At 42.5% G+C, this 20,408-nt stretch overlaps 1 protein-coding gene across 1 annotated transcript; it reads left to right on the top strand.

The window, feature by feature from the left end:
* The first annotated feature begins 1,177 nt into the window (after positions 1–1,177).
* Positions 1,178–19,988, top strand: pkp1b (plakophilin 1b). Its single transcript, XM_039016642.1, has 14 exons — positions 1,178–1,407; positions 9,059–9,156; positions 10,304–10,471; positions 10,529–10,818; positions 10,924–11,065; positions 11,173–11,380; positions 15,288–15,447; positions 15,889–16,006; positions 16,276–16,455; positions 16,664–16,834; positions 17,031–17,184; positions 17,593–17,779; positions 19,018–19,102; positions 19,914–19,988. Exons 1-14 carry the CDS (start codon positions 1,215–1,217, stop codon positions 19,986–19,988), a joined length of 2,229 nt encoding a protein of 742 aa, XP_038872570.1. The 5' UTR covers positions 1,178–1,214.
* The last annotated feature ends 420 nt before the right edge of the window (positions 19,989–20,408 follow it).

The raw sequence follows: 20,408 nt of genomic DNA, 5'->3' as shown, positions 1-20,408 counted from the left end.
TGTTGGAAACTACAAACCGTAAGTATGCATAGATGGTATGATTGAAGGATAGAAGTGCTGTTACTTCCAACACAAAAGTTAAACTGTTCTAATGAGTCATTTAACATGTCTGAACATCAACACCTAAATCCATTTGAGGGTTTCCTGAGAAGTGGGAAATGAATGCTTGGCGCAGATTGCCAGTTATAGTTTGGCCACCACCCATAGCAATAACTGCCCTAGGGCGCCAAGCTGTGCCCATGGGTGTGGTGCTGCTTTGTTTTGTCTACACCAGCGCATTTTGCCAGTGAAGAGTTGCCTGGCCTAACAGCATACAATCTGACAATTGAATTGGGTATTTTCCCAGGCTATTCTCACGGCCTTTGTCCTTCAAAATCGGTGCTGTTTGATCGACCGTCATAAAGAGATAAGAATCATTAGACAAATAGGTTCACCATATTCAATATCACATTTGGGAGAGTGTTTTTACACAAGACTCCGTGAAGGCTTATATCCAATGTAATTCATTTCAATTTCATTGCTCCAGAGTGTGACCTTTGCTCTCACACATTCCTCATATAAAATATGATTGTCTATCATACCTAGCCTTGCCTATCTCACTTTGTTAGAAATGTGTCACAGGCTTGAGAGATATTGAGTAAGACGGTACAGAATGATCTATTCATGAACATCTTGAGGGTCAAAAGGGTGAAGAGTAGTCACAGTGCAGAAAGGTGTGAAGAGCATAATTATTAATTCCACCAGTTGCCTGACTATTTGATTGCTGAACTCTCGACCTTGCTCTGGGTCTGGTCTTGGGTGGAGATCACATCATGGATGTTGGCTAACTTAAACAGTCTTATGATGAATGCAGTGATCACTAGTGAATTCAGTTCATTTATCAAATGTTATTATTGAGCATATTGTTATTATTAACATATTATTGCCTGGTTTGCCTGGGAGGGGGTCCCTGGGCAAGAAAAAGTTGAAGACCCCTGTTCTACAGAATCGTCAGTCAGCAGCCGCACGGGAAGACTAATATTTACTAGTAAAATGAACCCTTACTTCATTCACACCCACATCCACAACCGTGGTATTGCTTTATAATGGGCGTGGCTCATTGTTCAGGGCAGGGCAAGGTGCATTGTATATTAGATTGCACGTACAAACGCCACCTGTACAGACCTAGGAACGGACCGTCGCATTTTTCGAATTACAGCTGGAAACGGACCTTCATGATGACAATGGACCCGTTGAAATCGGCCATGTCCATCGGGAATGTGGATGAGACATCTCTTGCTTTACCATCCGATAAAAAACTTCGGTCCAAACAGCAGCGAGTCTTGGATCAGGTGCAAACCATCAAGAGGGGCAAGTCGAAGTACAGTAAAAATGGATCTGTGTCGTCGCCACCGACATCCCCAACGAGTAAGCAGAGGCCTAATTATTATTATTATAGAAACATAGATAGCCTAATAAGTTATTTGTATGCTATTTGATTTGACCTAAAGTCCAATCTGGTTATGTTTTCATTATTATTATTATTTTTTACATACGATGTGAATTGTTGTGAATGATTTAGCGTATTCATTGTCAAATATGAAAACCGCACGAATAAAATATCAACAACTCCACTTTCGTAAAGTCTGTTAAGTAAACAAAGTGCAACATTTGTCATTTTAATATCAAAATAAACATATATTTAGGCCAACTGATATATATTTCGAATCCTTTACTATTGAACCAATACAAACATCGACTTAATGATGACTTTCTTTTCCTCATTGTGCTCCTGCTTAACGTCAAAAAGTTATGAAACCTGTACAGAGCGATTAAAGCGTCACATTTGTTAGAGTTGCTCGTTGAGATATATTAATTGATATTAGAAGCACCCCTATTTTTTTTTTACACAAGCCAATATATGGCCACATACTGAATCAGATTTTAGAAATGTGACATTACTGTTGACTTTTTGTAGCCATATATAATACAAATCTTGTGTATTTGTAAGTAGCACTGGAGCAGTCTTATATTTCATAGCCAACCTGCCTAAAGTGGAAGAAATTTACAGGAAACACCTGAAATCAACCTGTACACCACTCAAATGTTGTTGAACTACTACATGAATCACCTCAACAAATGTCTTTAAAGGGTTAAAAACCTGTTATGTTATCAAGTCAAAAAAATTGCCAACACACCCAAGGAGTTACCATATAGAGCAAATATTTTGAGAACATGGCTCGTTTCCTGTGAATATGACCTTGAACTAACATAGGCTTTCACATTACGCTACGATTTATGTAATATCACCTTGATATGAAACTGTTACCCAGTGGATTTAAGCCTTACATTTGTAAGAGATTCTCTTTGGGATGTGTTAATTGCTATTACAATGGATGCCCAAAAATTGGGGCATGGAACCCTGATACTTTTTAACATAATAATCCATTATAGTCACCAATACTGAATCAGATTTTGTAAAGGGGATATTACTGTTGAATTTTTGTTGCCATTTATAATAAAACATATTGTGGATTTGTGAGTAATGGACCAGCCTTCAACAATATGCCATTATATTGAATAAGCAATGTGACCTAAGTGGCATAAATCTATCTATAAACCATTTTTGTTGAAATACGACATGACAAATGTCTTTTAAAAGGTTAAAAACATGTTATCAAGCTTTAAAAAATCCCAACACACCCCAGGAGTTGCATTATATAGTTAATTGATTGAGAACAAGGATAATTTCAAAATGACTTTAAACCGGAGATGGTCGTTCTAACATGGGCTTTTACATAACCCTAACCATGTCAAGAAAAGCTAGCCGCAGTTTTTGTTCACTTCAAATAATGAGTCTTGTTGGTTACCTAGCTAAAGGAAAACAACAGGCAACATATACTGACCAAAAATATAAATGCAACATGTAAAGTGTTGGTCCCATGTTTCATGAGCTAAAATAAAAGATCCCAGAAATGTTCCATATGCACGAGCTTATTTTGTCTCAAATTGTGTGCACCAATTTGTTTACATCCCTGTGAGTGAGCATTTCTCCTTTGCCAAGATAATCTATCCACCTGACTGGTGGGATATCAAGAAGCTGATTAAACAGCATGATCATTACACAGGTGCAACTTGTGCTGGGGACAAAATGTGCCGTTTTGTCACACAACACAATGCCAAAGGTGTCTCACGTTTTGAGGGAGCGTGCAATTGGCATGGTGACTGCACAACTGTCCACCAGAACTGTTGCCAGATAATTTAATGTTTATTTCTCTACCATAAGCCGCCTCCAATGTCGTTTTAGAGAATTTGGCAGTACGTCCAACTGACCTCACAACTGCAGACCACGTGTAACCACGCCAGCCCAAGACCTCCACATCCGGCTTCTTCACCTGTGGGATCATCTGAGACCAGCCACCCAGACAGCTGATGAAACTGTGGGTTTGCACAACCATAGAATTTCTGCACAAACTGTCATAAACTGTCTCAGGGAAGCTCATCTGCGTGCTCGTCATCCTCAACAGGGTCTTGACCTGACTGCAGTTCAGCGTCGTACCCAAATTCAGTGGCCAAATGTTCACCTTCGATGGCCACTGGCACGCTGGAGAAGGGTGATCTTCACGGATGAATCACGGTTTCAACTGTACCGTGTAGATGATGTGTATGGTGTCGTGTGGGCGAGCGGTTTGTTGATGTCAACGTTGTGAACAGAGTGCCCTATGGTTCCGGTGGGGTTATGGTATGGGCAGGCATAAGCTACGGACTTTAAACACAAATGCATTTTATCTACAGCAATTTGAATGCGCAGAGATACCGTGATGAGATCCTGAGGCCCATTGCCGTGCCATCACCTCATGTTTCAGCATGATAATGCACAGCCCCATGTTGCAGGGATCTGTACACAATTCCTGGAAGCTGAAAATCTCCCAGTTCTTCCATGGCCTGCATACTCATAGACGTGTCACCCATTGAGCATGTTTGGGATGCTCTGGATGGATGTGTATGACAGCGTGTTTCAGGTCCCGCCAATATCCAGCAACTTTGCACAGCCATTGAAGAGGAGTGGGACAACATTCCACAGGCCACAATCAACAGCTTGATCAACTGTATGTGAAGGAGATGTGTGGCACTACATGAGGCAAATGGTGGTCACACCAGATACTGACTGCTTTTCTGGTCAACGCCCCTACCCTTTTTAAAGGTATCTGTGACCAACAGATGCATATCTGTATTCCCAGTCATGTAAAATACATAAATTAGGGTCTATTGAATTCATTTCAATTGACTGATGTTCTTCTATGAACTGTGACTCAGTAAAATCTTTGACATTGTTGCATGTTGCGTTTTATATTTTTGTTCAGTGTATAATATTAAATCTAGCTAGCTACCCAGCTAACAAAAGGACGTCCTTAGGGAAATTGGTAGGGGACCAACAGGAAATGTTGTGAGGTGCTGGTTATTCATATGCTGGGGTGGAAACTTCAGGGACAGCAGGCTCATACTTACTGTATAGGCAGCACACTTTACCAAACAGGCACAATCATCAAGATACTTTGCTTTCATTGTCAAAACTCCTGAAAGATGCTTGGCTGTTGGAGTCCACATGCACTTATTTTGATACATAGAAAGCAAGTATCAAACCTTCCAGTTCTGGAACATTGTTCTTGAAATTTAAGACTTGTGATGATTTTTCTCTGTGTGCACAGAACTAGAGATGTTGGTATTTCTGTTGAAATATTAGAAGCCTTGGCACCATGGTTCTTTGTACTGGACAGAACAAACTACGCAAGGTGGATTCCTATCCAGACATGAAAGCTCTACCGGCTAACATCAGAGAAGAATTCTCAGACTTCTGAGTCCTGCCAAAAACACAAAACAAGTTCTCATTCATGCAACTTGACCAAGCCCGTGAGAAAAACCATTAGTTGGTAAAAGGAACATGGGGGAGCCATTGGACTAACAGAGAACCCCACTGCCTTCTGGAGATGGATAGTAGCGGGACCTGAGCAGGCCAGACTACTGGTTGGTTTTCAATTCCAGATTTCGAATGTAGATTTTCCCCTTCAACACAATCTTCAACACAAGCAAAGTTCATCACACAAAAAAACAAGTAGCCACCATCTCAAGCAACTCAATATTAGGAAGGTGTTCTTAATGTGTTGGTCACTCGGTGTATAGCTCAAGCAAGTCATTGTGGATAGGAACACATCCATCCATCAGAGCATTAAGAGGAATAATGTACCACTGCTTAAAAATGCTAAGGCAAAGCCAGCCACAAAATAGAAAAAGCAAATAACAGCATTAAAAAGTGATTGCACTTTCAGCCAACTTTACATTGCCAGCAAGTTCCAAAATGGAAACCTGGATGAGTTTCTCTCATGAGAATAACACATGTCCTCCAATCCTTTTTAAATACCGAAATGCTTAACTTGGCAACCCCAAAATCTGATCTGCTAGGCATGATCGCTGTAGATTCCTACCTACCTGTGCCCCTCTTCTTTTGATGCCAAAATCATTGACAGAGCTGTCATTGTCCATTCCTTACCCATCCACCAAGTTTCCACATTTGGAGAATATGGCAGTAGTGTCTTCCTGCCTTGGGTAGAGCACCAGTTGAAAAACTGCAATAGAATTGATATTGTGTGGGACACTCAACAAGAGAGAATCTAGGAAAATGCATCCCAATTAAAGTTGGGAGACAATCATGCTTCCATGTAAATTATCTGATTTTCTCAGAAATCCCACTAACAAACAGGAACTGTTTTAAAATGATGACACAGACTGTGTGCCAATTAATTTGAATATGGAAAAGAGATCTACAATATGTGACAAAGCAAGCAAGTATAGTGTAGAAAATCATTGTACCATCGAAACTTAGACTTGCTTTCAATGAGAATGACAGATCTATAAGTCACATTTCTATGTGAATTTGGTCGAGGCTCCCAAAAAGTTACATATTGCAGCTTTAATTCAAGTGAGCATGCACTTAACACTGCTAAGCAAACAAAAGTGGTTCGGTAGCGCGCACACACACATGATGGAGTTTGCAAAACAAATGTCCACCTGGATTGATGGAAATAATTATGATTCTGCCAGGTAGGCTACTTTGTAGCAGATAGAAAGCCTTTCCGTTTACCCGAAGACGGTTATCATTAGCATCGCTAATGGCTATACGCACCGCACACACACAGACGGGGGCGTTGCCTCTTCAGAAAGTTGCAGGGAATATGAATCACTGATGCATTCTGTTCATGTTTTATGATAAACTTGGGCAAATTAATAAATATTCTAATAAATTAAATACATTTTAGTTGGTTTCCAAATGTGAGATACATTTGATAGATGAACCGAAAGTAACAAAATTCTAGTACCAAACCGTTTTTTCATGTTGTAGTGTCGGAAAAATACAGAAGTTTCGGTGTACCGTGCAACACTAGGGGCTGCAAAAGTGAGCCCCTCTGTTGTCGGAAATGTCAATGCCAGGATGCTGGATTATCATGCACTGTATTATGCCATTGTGCTGTCACATCTGAACCAGCGCCCTAAATCTTTGATTTTCTAAACTAATTAGAATACATTTGATGTATTATTACTCAACTTAATTTCATGAAAATGTCGTTAACATCTACATCAGAGGCCAATTTGAATTCTACCTCTTCAATATATTTGCAATGAGCACCCCATTACACATCATGGAAGGCCATGTCCACACCCATAGAATGATGTCCACACCACTCAGGCCTGTTCTACATTTTCTAAAGGAAATTGAGAATTGACTATAGCTAATGTTCTCCATCACTAACTGTCTACGTAGCCTACATTTGTAAATCTTACTCAACTGTATTTATTATAATAAGTAGCCTACATTGGAAGAATTACTCACCAAAGCTCTCACAATTAAAACAATTTCAAGAAAGCAAGTTCAAGACAAATATTTACAAACATACAACAAATAAGAAATGATTTTACTTAAGTACTATAGCCGAACGATTTTTACATTACATTTGAGTCATTTAGTAGACACTCTTATCCAGAGCACGGTTTGGCTCAATTCTGAATTTAATTGAGAATGCCTCATAAATTCCAATTCAATTATTGAATGTGAATTTAATTTGAATTGAAGTAGTAAACATCACACATAGTTGCAATTATAATATGAATGAAATGAAATAGAATTGAATTCAGTGAAATTCAATGAAATTCAAATGCCTCTGCTATTCTATATTAGGTGTACCCTATTTAAGTGATAATGCAAGGCAAGCCGGTGTTTGGAGGATATATTGGCATGGGGGTGTTGTTGAGGGCCGGCAAACCGTGCCGATATATCCTCCAGACACCGGCTTTGAGGGCATTATAACGGGTTACCAACATATTCTAATAATGATTCAAATGTTTTCAGATTTTTTTAATGTTGATTCATTTATTCATACTATTTCATTCTTCCACAAAATATAGTCCCGACACAAATTTAGGGTTGCTACCCAAGCCGGCTGGTCGTTCAATCTATCGGTTCGGTTGCCAGAGACACGACCCAGTCTTTCAGTCTTTTTGTTCTGTATCTATGGAACAAAAATACTTGTTATGTATCTTTAGAACGATCCAGTCATTCGTTCTAAATGTTCCATTACCATACTGGCTTGCAACGTTCTTATCCCTTGCTTGCTAGCTAGCCAACTACGGCTAACCTATAGTCACATTAAAAGTGCAGCCAGAATAACAGCAAAGTAGCTGCATTTGTTTAAGCTGTTTTCTAGTGACATTTATTTGGATACATCCATAACAATGAGCTAATTAGGCGCAATTTTGCCTGGCATAGAAAATGTGCTCACTCATCAGGACACTGTTGTTCAGAGGAGCTAGCCAACAACACAGCTAACACAATCACTTCAAACTGAAGCTGGAAAGACTGCAAACTAGCTGCCCTTCATTTCGTTTTACCTTTTTTCAATTGACATTTCTTTGTATATATCCATAAAAATGATGCCAGCTGATTCATGATTTCGACTAGCTGAGAAACGTTGCCTGGATGTTTCGTCCTGACTCCCGGCACGTTCCTTACTATGGAACAGCTGGAGATCGAATTTGAATATTGAAACAATGTTGAAAATGTTGGAGAGACAGATAGCAAGGTTTATACAAATCTCCGCTGTTGAAAACTAAATCTTAGTCTCAAAGAAATGTGAGATAATGTCTAGATGCTTTTTATAGTGGAGATCAAGTTTTTAAAGTGCCTGGCTGGGCTGATGAGACAGCGGATTGCATGGTCAGATGGAACAGAGTAAATAGGCATTTTAATGTCATAGAGGCCTTCAAAAGAAGCCTAAGAAATGAAATGGTTGGTGGAAACATAATTGGGTATTCTAAGCACTTAAAATAGTTTATGAACATTGTTTCCAGAGAAAAGTGAAATATTCTTTGGTATCTGGAAGTGTGACTTGTCAGATTCAATGAAACTCTCATGTTTTATGACTGAGTGGAATATATTTGAATTGCACTGAATTAAATTCTACTTCATGTCATTCAAGTTATACCTCCTGTGGGTTGCGGCCAATTTAAATTTGAATTTCAACTCATGAGTTGAATGGGAGTCAGTTCCTAAATTCTGGATTAAGCCTAACCCCGATCCAGAGCGACTTACAATACATATTTCACTAGAATGCATAAGTTCCCTGTTTATTATCTAAAAGCATAAGACACTGTGGATGGCATGACATTGACGTTAACAGTACAATACCAATCATTTGTTTTTGTCAAAACAGCAAATAGGTATAATGCTTGGTTGGCAGGCTCACATGGAACATGTTCAAAAATGCATTTTGTCCCACCAAAACAAAACACATTTGATGTTTGACAGTTGGAAAAACATAATTACTGCATCTCTCATCACAGTGCATCTCGTAATGTGATTAAAGATTTCAAACGTATTAGTCATTACAGCTTGGAGACTTGCTTCCTCAAGCCCTCAATTTAATCATATCAAAGCAATAAACAGTGTTCTCACACTCAATATTTTACAGTGATAACTAATATTAACATATTTTAAGAGCCATTTACAAACTCTTGTTTTTCTCCGTAGGTCCTGTGTACATCAACATATTCGCTGACTCCTTTAAGTCACCTACCAGTCTCAATGGAGGGGCCTTCTTTAATGGTACAAATGGCCTCTCAAAAACGGTATGAAGCTTTTCATATTTCACATCACATTCCCTTTTGTTTTAAATACAAAGATAGAAAACATTGTCCCATATTTTTGATAACTGTGCTTGGTTTATCAGTTGTATTTAGCAGTATATCATTTAAGGACAAATTATGGGTCAGTGGTGATCAACAACAACAAAAATCCCCTAAAATCTCTTTTACAGCTTTAGGCACAGTGGATATTAATATGAAAGCAGTGCCATGGTCATCATAGGGTAGTAAATCTGAGACTATTCTCGGAACCCAGAACCATATCTCACATGGCCAGCTACTCAATGTATGTGACCAGTCTGTCATGAGAGTCTGAGTCAGGTGTAACCAGGTGCTGGAGATGACTGACTAACCACAGGACTGGGTGTGAATGTGCGATACTGCCCAGTCATTATTGCTCCAGAAATCTGGGGAGTGTTGTTCAGCTTTCTCTCCAGCACAAGTGAGAAAAGTGAGGCATCCTCCCATAATGGCACCTGACTCATTGTTGAAACTGACATCTTTGTCTCAATCATGTGTTTTCACTTATCCACCTCACACAGGTGAGGCATGATGAGTAGTCCAAACGGAAATCTAGTCCATGCCAAGTTTCCACCTCAACCGAGCTCTGGAGGCCTTCATTCTTGTTCATGACCAAAGAGAGAAAGAAATCCATATTGACACTCAACATATTATATAGGTTAAACTGTAAATTATCGTCACACATTACCCTTACTATTACTTAATACTATTACTAATGTCTGTAAACCATTTCTAACACATTATTTACAAATGATGTCTCACACAACTCAAAGTCGGTGATAAAAACAAGCATTCACAAAACGTTCTGTTTGTATGTAGTGTGTCTCGGCCTGTCCTGTCCAGTCATGAGGATGCCTGTCTCAACTGTTTATGTAACATAAATCTTATTCTGGAGAGGTGCCCACTACACATCGTATATGAATAGTTCTGATTTCCCACTGCTCTCTGCCAATTAGACAAGTCTAGAATAGTTATCAATAACAATAGATTGATTAAATGCAGTACCGTACATGGTATTTATCTTCACCAAAGTGGGTCTACGCCTTTGTGTGTATTATGATTTTGGAATGAGGTTGAAAGTGTAGCAATATTCCTGTTTTGTGTCTGCTAGCATTTACTCAATTACTTCGTCCTGCAGCTCAGCTATGAGAAAAGCACCAAGCGAAGGGTCGTGGCCTCCAAGGAATCTATGGTCCAGAGGAACATGAGCAGCTCCAGCCAGTGGGAGAGACGATTCCCTCTCAGCCCCACCATAGGCAAGCACAACAGCAGCCGCAGTGTGCCTGACCTGGACCCCTTCCCCACCACTACTACTACTACCACCATCACCACGCAGCAGCAGCAACAGCAGTCCTCGGCCCCTGCCCGGCAGCTCCAGCCCAACAGGTCCAGCGTCTTCCTGTCCGAGAGGAACAGCAGTCAGGTCATCTCCAATGGCAACAGCTCCTCTCAGGTCGCTGTCAAAGGTAATGGGGTGCAGAAAAGGACCAGCCAGTTGATTGGCACGCGTCAGACGAAAAGTAGTGGCCAGATTACCAGCAGCCAAGGTCGTATTGAGAGGGCACCCTCTAACCTCTCCGTGGCCGAGTCCAAGATATCAGGGATGAAGAGCAAGGGTGAAGCGGGGTGAGTGGAATGAGTGGGTGTGTAAATGCTGCTTTGGGCTTTGATGAGTTGCATTTCAAATGTTTGTGAACAGGTGTTGATACGTGTATGTGCTTTTCCCAACAGGATTAATGGTAATGGTCAGATAGCTGATATAACCATGAAGGAGGCGGTGGAGTACCTGTCCAGTGGAGATGAGAACTACCAGCTCTGTGGAGCCTCCGTCATCCAACACGCGACCTACTCAGAGGACAAGGCCAAGCAGGAGGTGAGGACACGCATCTGGGTCTCTTGGACCAGGATTAAACAACTCTGTCCTGTCCTGAAGGACACTGTCCTGAATTAGGATGTCTAACAGTTTTACATGTCTCTCAGGTGTTGCGGCTCAAAGGGATCCCCCCTTTGGTGAACCTGCTTAGGAGTCCCAGTCCCCAGGTCCAACAGACTGCCTCCGCCACCCTGCGGAACTTGGCCTTTAAAGATGCAGACAACAAGGAGGAGGTCCAGCGCTGTGGGGGCATCACTGAGGCACTGGCCCTGCTCCGAGACACAGACTCTACTGAGACACAGAAACAACTCACAGGTAGAGAACACTATTCTATTTCTGTACACAACGCTTCTCCGTCTAGTGACATTACAGAATGCAGACATGTGCCCCAGTGTGAATGCAAGCGGGTATGAAAGCGAAACACGCTTGTGTTGCTTTCTGATGCCAAAACATGCATATTTACATTAAACGTATTCGTGCCGTAGAGCACAGGAAAACACTCCCGCTAAACACGCTCCCCTTAACCCTGATCAGATCCTGCTGTCGGTCACACCGGTGTTCTCTTGTGCTGCATTGTGCCAGGGGAACTTGATAGGTGAGACATCTCACAATAGTCTGTGTTCTGGAGGCTAGACCAGCCTGCTCTCACTATTGTTCGGTCTTCCAGAGGCTGTGTTCAATCAACTGGCTCTTGTGTAATCAAATATTTACCCTGGTTCTTGACTAGCAACAGTACATAGCTACAGTATCTTTGATATATATGAATCAAATCAAATTGTATTAGTCACATGTGCCGAATACAACAGGTGTAGACCTTACAGTGAAATGCTTACTTACGAGCCCCAAACCAACAATGCAGTTTCAAAAAATATGAATAAGAATAAGAAATAAAAGTAACAAGTAATTAAGAGCAGCAGTAAAATAACAATAGCGAGACTATATACAGACGGGTACCGGTACAGAGTCAATGTGCGGGGGCACCGGTTAGTTAAGGTAGTATGTACATGTAGGTAGAGTTATTAAAGTGACTATGCATAGATCATAACAACAGAGAGTAGCAGAGGTGTAAAAGAGGGGGAGGAGGTCAGAGACCTGGCCATGTGGTGCCAGGACAACAATCTCTCCCTCAATGTGATCAAGACAAAGGAGATGATTGTGGACTACAGGAAAAAAGAGGACCGAGCACGCCCTCATTCTCATCGACAGGGCTGCAGTGGAGCAGGTTGAGAGCTTCAAGTTCCTTGGTGTCCACATCACCAACAAACTAACATGGTCCAAGCACACCAAGGCAGTCGTGAAGAGGCCACAACAAAACCTATTTCCCCCTCAGGAGACTGAAAAGATTTGGCATTGGTCTTCAGATCCTCAAAATGTTCTACAGCTGCACCATCGAGAGCATCCAGACTGGTTGCACCACTGCCTGGTATGGAAACTGCTCAGCCTCTGACCGCAAGGCAGACAGAGGGTAGTGCAAACGGCCCAGTACATCACTGGGGCCAAGCTTCCTGCCATCCAGGACCTCTATATCAGGCGGTGTCAGAGGAAGGCCAGGTCTCCTCCCTGTCTCGTCGTTGTCGGTGATCAGGCCTACCACTGTTGTGTCATCGGCAAATGTAATGATGGTGTTGGAGTCGTGCCTGGCCTTGCAGTCATGAGTGAACAGGGAGTACAGGAGGGGACTGAGCACGCACCCCTGAGGGGTACCTGTGTTGAGGATCAGTGTGGCGGATGTGTTGTTACCTACCCTTACCACCTGGCCCGTCACGATGTCCAGGATCCAGTTGCAGAGGGAGGTGTTTAGTCCCAGGGTCCTTCGCTTCTTGATGAGCTTTGAGGGTGCTATGGTGTTGAACGCTGAGCTGTAGTCAAGGAATAGCATTCTCACGTAGGTGTTCCTTTTGTCCAGGTGGGAAAGGGCAGAGTGGAGTGCAATAGAGATTGAATCATCTGTGGATCTGTTGGGGCGGTATGCAAATTAGAATGGGTCAAGGGTTTTTGGGATAATGTGGTGATGTGAGCCATGACCAGCCTTTCAAAGCACTTCGTGGCTACAGACGTGAGTGTTACGGGTCGGGAGTCATTTAGGCGGGTTACCGTAGTGTTCTTGGGCACAGGCACTATGGTGGTCTACTTAAAACATGTTGGTATTACAGACTCGGACAGGGCGAGGTTGAAAATGTCAGTGAAGACACTTGCCAGTTGGTCAGCGCATGATCGCAGTACACGTCCTGGTAATCCGTCTGGCCCTGCGGCCTTGTGAATGTTGACATGTTTAAAGGTCTTAATCACATCGGCTGTGGAGAGCGTGAACACACAGTCTTCCGGAACAGATGGTGCTCCCATGCATGTTTCAGTGTTATTTGCCTTGAAGCGAGCATATAAGTAGTTTAGCTCGTCTGGTATGCTCGTGTCACTGGGCAGCTCGCAGCTGTGCTTCCCTTTGTAGTCTGTAATGTTTGCAAGCCCTGCTACATCCAACGAATGTCAGAGCCGGTGTAGTACAATTCGATCTTAGTCCTGTATTGATGCTTTGAAGGTTGGATCGTTCGTCGGAGGGAATAGAAACTGCATTGTTGGTTTGGGGCTCGTAAGTAAGCATTTCACTGTAAGGTCTACACCTGTTGTATTCGGCGCATGTGACTAATACAATTTGATTTGATTCATATATATCGGAAGGAATAGAGGGATTTCTTATAAGCTTCCATGTTAGTCCCGCTCCTTGAAAGCGGCAGCTCTAACCTTTAGCTCAATGCGGATGCTGCCAGTAATCCATGGCTTCTGGTTTGGGTATGTACGTACGGTCACTGTGGAGACAACATCATCGATGCACTTATTGATGAAGCCAATGACTGATGCGGTGTAGACCTCAATGCCATCGGAGGAATCCCGGGAACATATTCCAGTCTTTGCTAGCAAAACAGTACTGGAGCTGAGCATCTGCTTCATCTGACCACTTTTTTATTGATCTAGTCACTGGTGCTTCCTGCTTTAATTTTTGCTTGTAAGGAGGATAGAATTATGGTCAGATTTGCCAAATGGAGGGCGAGCGAGAGCTTTGTATGTGTCTCTGTGTGTGGAGTAGAGGTGGTCCAGAATTTATTTTCCTCTGGTTGGACATTTAACATGCTGATAGAAATTTGGTAAAATGGATTTAAGTTTCCCTGCATTAAAGTCCCCGGCTATTAGGAGCGCCGCCTCTGGGTGAGCGTTTTCTTGTTTGCTTATGGCAGAATACAACTCATTCAATGCTGTCTTAGTGCCAGCCTCTGACTGTGGTGGTATGTAAACAGCTATGAAAAATACAGATGAAAACTCTCTAGGTAGATAGTGTGGTCTACAGCTTATCATGAGATACTCTACTTCAGGCGAGCAATAGCTCGAGACTTCCTTAGATATCGTGCACCAGCTGTTATTTACAAAAATACATAGTCCGCCACCCATTGTCTTACCAGACGCCGCTGTTCTATCCTGCCGGTGAAGCTTATAACCAGCCAGCTGTATGTTGATAGTGTCGTCGTTCAGCCACAACTCCGTGAAGCATAAGATATTACCGTTTTTAATGTCCCATTGCTAGTTTAATCTTCCGCGTAGGTCATTGATTTTATTCTCCAAAGATTGCAAGTTTGCTAGCAGAATGGAAGAAAGTGGGGGTTTATTCGATCACCTACGAATTCTCAGAAGGCAGCCCGCCCTTTCGGCCCCTTTTTCTCCACCTCCTCTTCACGCAAATCACGGATATCTGGGCCTGTTCCCGAGAAAGTAGTATATCGTTCGCGTCGCGCTCGTCAGACACGTGAAAGGAAAAAAAGGATTCTGCTAATCCGAGGTGAGTAATCGCAGTCCTGATGTCTAGAAGTTATTTTCGGTTATAAGAGACGGTAGCAGAAACATGAGTGACAATGACAGAGCTGTACTGTAGTTAAGTGAAAATTAAACACCTCGTATTTCGTGTCAACCTTGGTCGTGGGGACTCGAAGGGTGCGCAGGCTTTTGTTCTCTTCCTAGTTATGCTTTGGGAAGTACACGCCGTGCCCGTGTCATGACAGTTTGATCAATGTGCACTGTGTTGGCTATCTAGTATTGCCTGTGTTGAATTTATTGTTTGTGTGGAGCTTGCTAAGATCGATGGTAATAATGCCACATGAGTAGCAGGTACCAGCTATTTGAACAACTGCTGCTTATACTACCACTGAACTACTGCAACTTTGTCCTTTCTCTTCAGGTCTCCTTTGGAACCTGTCATCTGCAGACAGTCTGAAGCCAGAGCTGGTGCGTAGTGCTCTGCCTGTCCTGACTGAGACTGTGGTAGTACCATACACTGGAGATGAGACAAACAGCAACCAGGACCCAGAGGTCTTCTACCATGCTACGGCATGTCTACGGTGAGACACATCAATCAATGCTGTAGACCAGGAGTGTACATTGCGCAGATGGATACAGGCAGTTAGCCAGGAAGTTAGAGAGACAGACTTATGAACTGGCAATGGGAGGGGCTCATGATGACAGATCCCAGGTACCATCTACGCTTGTTTTGGCATTGAGCGAAGCGCTTAATTAAATTTGTTCCAGTGGCACTGCACTGGCTGAACTTGTAGATTACTCTCGATACTACTCCTAGCCTCTTAAGTTGTGTCTGTGCCAGTCTCAGAGGATTGGGTGAATAGCATAATACAAATTCTTACTGTCACTCTTGGATGAAAGTACTGTTCTGTTCTAGTCTGTATTGTTATCCACTGTCAGACTATACAATGCTGGCCTGACCTGCCTTTACCTGATGTATGACAAGACCAGTTTAACTTCATTTTCCCCGACTGCCCCAACAGAAACCTGAGCTGTGCGACTCAAGGCAACAGGCAGGCCATGCGTAACTGTCGAGGCCTCGTCGACTCTCTGGTCAGTTACGTCCAGCGCTGTGTGGCTGCAGAGAGGCCAGATGACAAGGTGAGCATGCAACATTGAATTACTTAAAATAAAGTTTAAACAAGTAATGTTGAATTCATGGAATATAATTATTCAGCAATAATAGAAAGTCTAGCTCGAACTACATGTGAACGTTTCATGGAATACATTTTCTATAATGGTTACATGTTTGTTGCTACCTACTTTCTAACTTGGAGTTGGATGGATCATACTATGAACATGTGTGTGCTACAATAGAGATACAGTACATGCTAAGCTAACCAACCCTTTAATACTTTTGTCTGTGTCAGTCTGTGGAAAATTGTGTGTGTGTCTTGCACAACCTGAGCTTCCAGCTGGAGAGTGAAGCCCCTGCCCTCTTCAGCAGGATCACTGCCCTGGCCAGGACACCCAGCAGGGCCAACACCCCCAGTGAGACCGGCCCCATTGGGTGCTTCAGCCCACAGAGCAGCAAGGTCCAGGAGCAGGAGGTGAGACAGGCATATAGGTCAAATAAAATCCAGGGAGAGCTGAGAGAGACGGATACACAATAGCAACATATCGTATTGAATGAACTATACACTTTTTATCATTACACACGGCAATTACATGTACATCAACTTCCGTCGTATATTTTCCATCACCTAAAAAAATCTGATGATTGATAATAACTTGGTCCTCCTCTTTTTACTCTTGTAGAGTCACTTTGACTACCCTGTGATGGAGGAGCAGAACCCTAAAGGAGCAGGCTGGCTCTTCCACTCCAAGACCATGCAGAGTTACTTGTCTCTGCTGGGGTCCAGCCAGAGAGAAGAGACCCTGGAGGCCTGCTCTGGAGCCCTGCAGAACCTCACTGCTAACCAAGGCATTGTATGAACAACACTCATCATTTTGATTATTTCATTATTTATTCACACAAAAAGTATTTTAAATGCAACAAATGTATAGAGAAAAACATGCACCAAATGTGTGTATAAAAAACAACATTCACATAATGGTCTCACTTAATATTCTTTATAAACCCTTCATAGACCCTTTTATAATGTCTTCATCTCTGTGTCCACAGGTGTCTAGTGTGATGAGCCAGAGCATCGTGCAGAAGCTGAACGGCCTGCCTCACATCTCTCCCCTGCTGCAATCCTCCAACCCCAGCCTCCAGAAAACTGCTGTGTCTCTGGTAGGGAACCTGGCCAAGAACCAACGCCTTCAGAGCACCATGGGTGAGCATGGACACCAATCATAGCCCTGTTCTTTGTAGAACAGATGGAACCGAAAATGTTTGGTCAGAGGAAACCTTGTTTCAACGACTGTGTAGTTTGCATTGAGAGCAAACATCTCGCTGGGCCAGTTTAGCTAAGCAAATTTTCTCCTGGTATTTTAAGGCTGCCCTCCCCCACCTCTCTGATTCTAAGCGGTTGGGTACTTGGGTTGGATACATTCAGTTGTGCAACTGACTAGGTATACCCTTTCCCTTCACTTTCCCCTTCCCTTCAGAGAGGATTAAACATTTCATTTACACCTGACCTTTGGTGGTTTTAGCTTTTAACATTTTGTGGTTGAATTAGCAACACTTCATCGCGTGCGTTTGCTGGAGGTGAATGACCTAATGGGATGTGTCTTGTCTGAAGCCCGACAGACCCTACCGGAGCTAGTTGGCATCCTCAGCTCATGGACCAAGAAAGAGACAGAGTTTGATTACACCCTGGCCATGGCGTGCCAAACCAGCCACAGTCTGCTAATGAAGGAGCCTGAGCTGGGGAAACCCCTGCTGACCAACAAGCTGGTCAACTCAGTTAACGACCTGAGCAAGAACAGGTAAGACCTGGCCAATATTTTGTATTGCATTTTTTTTAAACATTTGGCCGTAGTTAGTCCTGCGGCTAAGGAGTTGGACCCGTGGCTGAAAAATGGCTGGTTCGATCTGGCAAATGGATGGAGGGCTGCTGGGTTCACATCCTCAAGGATACAGAGACTATGAGGACCCTGGCAGCATCTCTGTTCCAGTGCCACTATGACTATGCTTGTATCGCATGGTTCAGTGGCATAACAACAACATCTGAAAGACAAACTTGAAACAGCCCAAAATAAACTGATGAGAATTATACTCATGCTCAGCCCTAGGATGCACATTGGTCCTAATATTTTCAGGGAACTGAACTGGTTTACAGTTGATCTCCGGGTGGTGCAGATCAAACTGTGAATGGTTTTTAAAGTTATACATGGCCTTGCCACCAGTTACCTGTCTGGTTATTTTCATTTCATTTTAGACTCATAGACAGTTTTTTTTTTTTTCATTTTTGCCAATATCAGACCGGTGTGCTATAGAAGCATAGCTGAAAAAAGCTATTTCCTTAACATTGGTCAGGTGCACAGGAATGGAATGGTGTACCAATCCATTTAAAATCCACCCCTACGCTAGGGAGTTTTAAGGTAAACCTTAAGAAATGTTTTATGGGAAAAACGCTTTAAAACTGCACATACTTGGTCATCTATCTTATTCCTTTTACTGTTTCCTCCCTACTGATGAGATGTATTTTGTTTTTGTGTTATAATCTTGTGTATTTTTATTTTTTCATGTATTTTCAACAGGACCACAATGGAAATACGTGTTTTGAACTTTTTTGTGTCATCCTCAATGATTTGAATGGCATTGTACTGTATCCACATGTGTGGTTGTATTGTGTTTAAAATTGTCAACAAAAATTAAATAATAATCCCCTCCCATTCCCCTACCTTTGGGCCCTTGAGCAAGGCCCTTAACCCTACAACATGCTCTCCATCCAGGGGCACTGCAGCTTGACCCTGTGCTCGTCTCAACTGTGTGTGTGTGCTGCCTGGGGCAGAAGACATTTCCGTGGTTCACTGTAACTATTGGACAATACATTAGAGCAGTTTGAAATATACAATACTATATAAAGAAAAATGGAAAAAATCTAACAGTTGTGGGCAGCCACTTTGGGGACATTCTAAAGAACCCAGATAACAGAGCCTTGAGTTTGAGGATAATAGAAAGAATACCCCAGTCTTACATGGATTGTTCTTTCTCTTGATAGGGGTTTCCCAAAGGCCAGCAAAGCTGCAGGTGTGCTCCTCTACAGCCTCTGGTCAGAGAAGGACGTACAGAGTTTCCTAAAAAAGGTACCAATTTTGGGCTGATATTTCAAACAAATTCTGTTTTTGTACGATGCAATGTGATATCCCTGTTGCAGATATTGACCTCTTTTGTCAGACATGCGTTTTACCTACCAGTTTACGCCTCAATACCAAATGAAAGCGAAGACAACATGTGATTGGGTGGGTTTTACAATGGAGGCAATAGAAAGGACAATCTGAATAGGCAGGCTCAGTCAGGTCAAATACGGTAATCGGTGTGATGACTCATCACCGACTCCCTGAAGGTAGTTGCTATTATTTCTGCTGGTTCCTTTTTTATGTTGTGAAAACACAGTAGAGATCCACAGTATCTGTCTGTACTCGACTGGGTGGGGTGTGTCGAGGGTGTGTCGAGGTTATTTCCTCAGTTCTGTGAACCTAATCCACGCCCCCCCCAGTCAGGTAATTATCCAAAACAGTGGAGGACGGATGGGGAGATTATGTTCTGTTTGGTGGTATTCTGTACACCTGCAAAAGATTAGATGCACATGATCCATAGGGGTGCTGAAATGGCACAGCCAAGGAATCTGGAGGAACAGGTTCGACTAGGCTCTGCAGACCTAGGACATCTTATCCCTTGTCTAGTCCTCTTTAACTTCTAATGACTATAGTTGGGTCTTGATCTGTTCCATCAGTTGCTTGACATTTCAGCTTCACTTGGGCAACACTTGGTGAGAAACCTGACGTGAGCTAGTAACTGTAACTATGCCATAACGTATTATTTTGTCAAGGGGGGGGGGGGAAGGTCAGTATCAAGGGGGGAATCTAATGTCTATTTTAATCATGTGTCCTACAGCAAGGGATGAATAAGGGTTCCTTTGTGAATGACATCACCAGCGCGGCTCACCGGTCTGTGCAGGTCATTGAGTAACAAGACAACTGGCATGGATCTCTTGGCACAACCTCCGGATGTACTAATGAACTTGTGGGCCTAATAAACCTACTACGGTACATATCAGATTGGGTCCAGTTAATCTGATTACAACATTTTTACGTTAGATTTTTAAAACAATTTATAGCTAATCAGAATGCTTAGCCATTATGTTTAGTTGTGTCTTTCGTCTTACGTCAGTACAAAGGTGATGATCTTGCACTTATATTTCTGTTATTTTCTAGGCTCTTTTGTGTTTACTAGAAATCCTTTTTTTCTGTTTTTCCACTGTAAACATGATGCTTTTGTATTGATAATGTCTGGTTACTGGGATTGCTTGAATAGGGCCCCTTCGCTTGCATGTCAATTATGGTTCATTGCGTATTTATCTAGCCAGGATAGTCCACTCAGTAACAATTG

Source organism: Salvelinus namaycush, chromosome 20, assembly GCF_016432855.1.
Source record: "Salvelinus namaycush isolate Seneca chromosome 20, SaNama_1.0, whole genome shotgun sequence".
Taxonomy (NCBI): Eukaryota; Metazoa; Chordata; class Actinopteri; order Salmoniformes; family Salmonidae; genus Salvelinus; species Salvelinus namaycush.
Note: the sequence above shows the minus strand (reverse complement) of the source record. Positions and strands in the feature narration are given on the sequence as shown.